Here is a 6,000-nt window from a genome sequence, read left to right on the forward strand (position 1 = left end):
GTACTAAGAAAATGTAAAAATAAAGTTCCCAGGGTGGTTGTTGAACATTTATTTGTGTATAGTGTGAAAACAACCAGAGAACTAACACACCCTTGTGGGGCACCAGTGCTAATTGATCTAGATTTTGAAAAACAGCTGTTGACTCTGACACCCTGACTTTGATTGGTTAAAAAGGAAAAATCTCACTTGATTAAAAAAGGATTGACACTCATCTGCTTCAGTTTTAAAAACAAGCAGATGAGGTTGCATTGTATTACAAGCTGAGCTACAATCAACAAACACAATCTTTGTGTAAGCTTTGGGGTCTTCTGCTTGACAGTGAGGTGAGAGATGCTGTTAATAACTTCATCAGTGCCCCTCCCTTGCCAATCCCTGCTGACCTCTGCCTTGAGCACATTTGCGGTTGAGTTCCTTTCATTCTTCTTTCACACCTGTTGCTATAGTCCTTTACACTTCAGTTATATAAGGCTTATTGTTAGTGTACATTGTAATGTCCTTTTTCCAAGTTGTTGTTTTGACCAAGTTGTCTACACAAAATTGTATGTAGTCTGTTACGGTTTCAGTTTCCTCATCAATTTTCAATTCATGAAATATGTCCGAGTTTGTGCAGAGGAAAGATCCTTTTGAGTTTTTCCATGCTGTCTCTCTCCCATACAGTCGCTTCCTTGGTTGGTAGCTTACTCCTTTTAAAACAGTCTTGTAGATTGGTATTAGCTGGATAGATATGGTCAAAATTTTAAAGGGGGGATTTGGTTTTGCAGTATATGCATTTCTAATGTTTCGATAACTTTTATCTAAAAGTAGATTCTACGTCACCTGTGCATACAGTCTCCTTCATGTTGTGGTGCCTACACAAGCTGTCATTCCCTAAATTAAACACAAACGGACAGAGTCTGCTCTGTCTCTGTAAACACCTTCATGCTGGATTGACCGTACTTGCAACTCACCCTCATACTGGTGCGGAGTTCTTCTTTTTCGTTTCTCAGCAACCTTACATTGCTGAGTATCATACGTTGTGTCAAACTATTTTATAACACAGTGTGTTCCAATATAATCCTATGTTACATACTTTGTGCGGGTAGAAAAAACATGTATCCTGAGTGCAGAGTGCACACAGAGTGAAGAAGGCCTATCTATCATTCACTGGGCTTGGAAGGCCTAGCTACATATTGTAAGAGGGCTCAGTTGAACTCTGTGGAAGAGAGATGTGCAATGTAAGGAACTCAGCTGACCCCTATGGGGTGGAGCACAGGCCTGTCAGCCGCTTTATAGTTTTTTTTCCACCTGCCAACAACAAGAGATTATAGTCCATTTCTTTGTGGAGCCAAGAGTTTAATCATATACTGATCATACCTTTTATACTTTGGAGTTACCGATGTGGGCCATAAAGAAGGCTACAAAATTACTTTAGAGTCAATAAACACAGTTATAAAAAGGTACATGCACACTTGGCTAAAACAACAGCAACAACAACATAACCAACATGCACAAGTCGCAAAAGGGTTTTACTGTCATTTTTGGTAACTCATAAGTACTGTATTGTAACATAATGAGTTACTTTTAAAAGAACCGTTTCCCAACACTGTTAGTAGTTTCATATTAACTGTTACAATTCATCCAATGAGTAAGCAGTAGTGTGGTTCAGCTTTGAAATTGTCTTCTATAACTTTCCTTTTAACAAACTGACATGGTTAAAGCATGGACAGGAAGGCTCTACAGCAGGTGATCAAAACCGCCTTGAACATCATTGGTGCCCATCTACAGAGCATTAGTGATATTGGAAACCCTGCTATCATACCACTAGACTATGGAGCAGTTTCTTTCACCAGGCTGTGAGGCCCCTCAATTCATCCTCAACACTCCACTAGCATAAAGGGACATCTCTGAATTTCTTTCTATAACCCCGGCATTGTAAAATGCACATTGTTTGTTTTGATCCGAAAGAATATTAAAGTCAAATCTGAAGAAAGTTAGCATCAAGTAGTACTGATTGAATAAAGGGAGGTGTTGATGAATTGGATGCATGTGCTTGAAGTGAAGGTGTGTGTGTGTGTGTGCCTGTGTGGGTGGGGGCGCATGCATGTGTATGTCTCCAGCCAGTGATTCTTTCAACAATAGAATGTGCTAGATCAAAACACATACATCAGCAATAACTGGCAGGCTCCAAAGCTCACATCCAATTGGCCAGCATGGCCTGTTGTATTTAGGGCTTAGTTATATACAACACACAGGCATGAATCACACACTGTTAGGATGGCTGTGGAGCTTCCAGACTTTTAACACAGGCGGCTTAAGGCAGAGGTTATTTCACCCAAACTGACAACCCTTAAACCCTCACATAAAAAATTCTATGGACCACACTCAAGTGACATCAAAACTACACAACATATACATCTAGAAGAAAATAGTATATAATAATATGAAATAATGTGCATGCTCTTAAAGTAAGATACATATAACAACAGAATCCTATAAACTCTATAACTTCCCCCTCATAACATGGTATCTTCCTAAACCTTATTCTGGTGCAGAGATACCCGGGGACTCTTTTGGCCAAGCACACTGGAGAGACAAAGACTACTTGTTGGTGGACTACTGGAGAAACAGGAGGCCCCCAGTCCCCATCAACATCCAGGGGGAGGAGGTGGAGAGGGTGGACTCATACAAGTACCTCTGGGTCTAACCAATAGACAAACTGAGCACATAGCACATACAGTGTAAGTTATACAATAAATGGGAAAGTTGAGTGAGGTACATGCAAGTACTAAGCTTGCTCAACTGTTATTGGACCACAGGGCTTGGGAAGGGTCAACTGTATTAGCTCTGGGCCTACTTAATTGCACTCGCAAACTTGACCTGACATGTCTTGGTGCAGCATTTATCGATTTATATATTTCGCAACAAAATGTCTATCAGCTTACAACAAAGTACAAGCTGTTGCAATTCCATCTTGACACATGAGCAGTTCCTCTCCCTGCAGTGTCAAGCAGCATCTGAAAAAAGCTTCCAACATACTTTTCACATTCCAAGGACAGCTGTGGACTTCAGTAAACCCAAGACCCTGTGTATTGGAAACAGTGGGTGCAGCACTATCTTTTGAGGTGGACTGTTTTCATACATTCTATGAGGTGACTTGTGCACCACTTTTATGCACCTTCAAATAAAAGCAATAAACTATGTCAGCAGAAAGTCACTGCAGCATCAGCAGCTGTAGGCTTGGGCCAAGATCAGATATTGTCGAACATCACAATTATCACCATCATAAGCGGTGAAAGATTAGCTGCTCTAAATATATTATACTATTAACACTGACTAGCATGAATAGTATGAATAAATAAAGGAGTGATTGCTCCCTTTGCAGCAACACATACAACACGTTGAAATAACTAAATAATGTTAAATAGGAACTTTTAAATTAAATATATAATCGACATAAAATACAAATAAAAACAGAAACTAGGTATCTTACGTGAAAACATGATGTTTCTCTACCACGTGTTCTTTGTACAAACGTAACCAGACCATAAACACAGCACTGTTACAGGATAAAAACTGAAAAGCTAAAGAAGTAAAAGTCTCAACCACAGATATGTGGTCTGCAGAAATGCTAACTACCAACATGTTTTTCTGGCATTAAAGTTGCTATGTAAGTTGAGTACTGGACCACAATGACCAGCAATACATTTGGAGGTGAGAAGGTGAGGCCTCTCACCCCAAGAACCTCATACCTGATGGTTATAGTATTATGCTGTTGGGCTGTTTTGCTATCAGTGGATCTGATGCTCTAAATGAAATTAAAGGAATAATGCAGAAGGAGGATTATCTCCAAATTCTTCAGGAAAACCTAAAAATCATCAGCCAGATGATTGGGTCTTGGTGCATTTGGGTGTACCATAAGGACAGTAATCTGAAACTCATGTCATAAGGGAAATGTTGGGTCTCTGCAAATAAGTGAATCAAGGATTAGGGTCTAGACTCACTCAATTCGGAAAGTATCATGAGATGACTGATGAGATGATGATTTTTTGTGAATATAGGCTACACAGATAATGACTTATTAGAAAAGGAATGGATTAATAAAGTTAGATTTTTTCAGGTTTTGGAATGGCCTTCACAAAGCCCTGACTTGAACCTCATCAAGCACATGACTGTACTGAAGAAACACGTTTGTGCCAGGAAACTAACACATTTAGGTGAACTTCACCGATTCTGTCAAGAAAGGTGGCTAAAAATTAAGCCAGAGGACTACCAGCAGCTTGTGGATGGCTATCAAAAGCACCTTATGGAGGTGATAATGGCTAAGGGACATTTAACTAAATATCACAACTGCTGTATGTACATTTTCCACCCAGCAGATTTGGTCTTAGTTCATCATTGAACCAAACTTCATGAAAAATTTTTGTGAAGTAGTATCTGTTCCACTCAGAAATATTCCAGTTGTATAAATCTGTGGAACTCAAGACTACTATGCAATACAGGATAGGCTGGAAAGGAAAAAGAGGAGAAACACTGGATAGGCAGAAGAGGAAAGTAGATGGAGGAGAAAGGCCAAGATATGATTACAGAGCATGTCAATTATTATTATTATTATTTAATTACTCCACCAATGTCTGTGAGCTACAAAACATAAAAATGAGTGTTATGTAATATGGCTGTTTTCTCTATCATGGTGTGCCTGCTTGTCAGTGGTGTTATGCAAATAAGTAAAAGTAAATTAATTTATGTAATGAACTTAAGTATAAATTCAAAGTACAAAAACATTACTTGAGTATTTTCTTATATTTATCTCTCCTCCATTAAATCTCCATGCAAATGTTATTTTTCTTACACTATATTATCTGATAACATTAGTTAATACTTGTCAGATTTCAATGTTTCATAAACACATGGATTAAAATGCATCCTCAGAAAGCTAGAAACAGGCTGTTTTTCTAACACTAGAAATTTGACTTTTAAGAGATGCGTGCTCTCAAAGACAGTCATGCGGATCTTATGCGTTACTGTAAATTAAACTGCTCTACAAGAAGTTGATTAAACATCTAGTTAGTACCTCTTATCAGGCAGCCGACTCATAGTAAATCACGAGAAAACAATTATCGTCCCCCATTTTTTTCTCGTAATCAATAACGTTGGATACTTGTAAGATATATTGACTGCCTAACCTGACATGTCCCCGGTTGTCATTTTAGAAATCTAGTCTAGGTAGATAGGAAAGTTATGGATGGATAGATGGAGAGATTACCTGTCATTAAGGAGTAGTAATTGGGATATGATAAACTCGGGAAGTCCGGCGTCATGTAGTCAACCTTCACACCATTGCTCACGAGCTCACGGAATCCGGGTAACACTCGCAGGTCGTCGATGTAATCGTAGCGGAATCCATCAATCAGAAACACAAGCAGCGGACGGGCTGCGAGACACAGCCGCCCCGCTCCTAACAGCAGCAGCAGTGAAGGGAAGAGTCGTAGGGGGCACATGGGTGTCCGTCTTGGGGACATGACTGTGCCGATGTGTGCTTTTCAACGGATCACAGCGTGGAGTGCCGAACATGCGACGATTGGTGCCAAGTGGGAAAGTGCAGTAGGCTATTCAGCAGATACTGTCCCCTTACTTCACACCATTGTGGGTTGGGTTACAGTCTGGGTGCATTTGTATGGAAGGCCAAATGGACCATAATCGCCCCAGCCATGTGTAGCAAAAAGGGGTCAATGAGGTGACACCTGAATGAGAATTCAATGTCACCATGGCGTGAAACATTAGAGCGGCTTTAAATGCTTGTAAACTAGATGTGGTCAACCAGGCGTTTATTGTGACTCATTGTAGCATTATTTGCATCTCAACCTGGCATTGCACCAAAAGGCTCATAATTATCTAAATTTAAAGAGTTACTGAATTGATCAAAATCAAAATCTTGCCATTTAAGTGCAGAGTATTTAAGTTCTAAACATTGTTTTATAAATCTACATATAATTGTAGTTGCAAGAATTATACATTTTGATT

At 39.5% G+C, this 6,000-nt stretch overlaps 1 protein-coding gene across 1 annotated transcript in view; it reads right to left on the minus strand.

Annotated features, from left to right (window-relative positions):
* enpp6 (ectonucleotide pyrophosphatase/phosphodiesterase 6) overlaps positions 1-5,627 on the minus strand; it is a 39,774-nt gene extending 34,147 nt beyond the window's left edge. Inside the window, exon 1 of the mRNA XM_030397340.1 lies at positions 5,243-5,627. Within this exon, the coding sequence (XP_030253200.1) occupies positions 5,243-5,498 (256 nt within the window). The 5' untranslated portion in view covers positions 5,499-5,627. The remainder of the gene's footprint in view (positions 1-5,242) is intronic.
* Positions 5,628-6,000: the final 373 nt, after the last annotated feature.

The sequence above is a fragment of the Sparus aurata genome, chromosome 18, assembly GCF_900880675.1.
Source record: "Sparus aurata chromosome 18, fSpaAur1.1, whole genome shotgun sequence".
In the NCBI taxonomy this organism is placed as follows: Eukaryota; Metazoa; Chordata; class Actinopteri; order Spariformes; family Sparidae; genus Sparus; species Sparus aurata.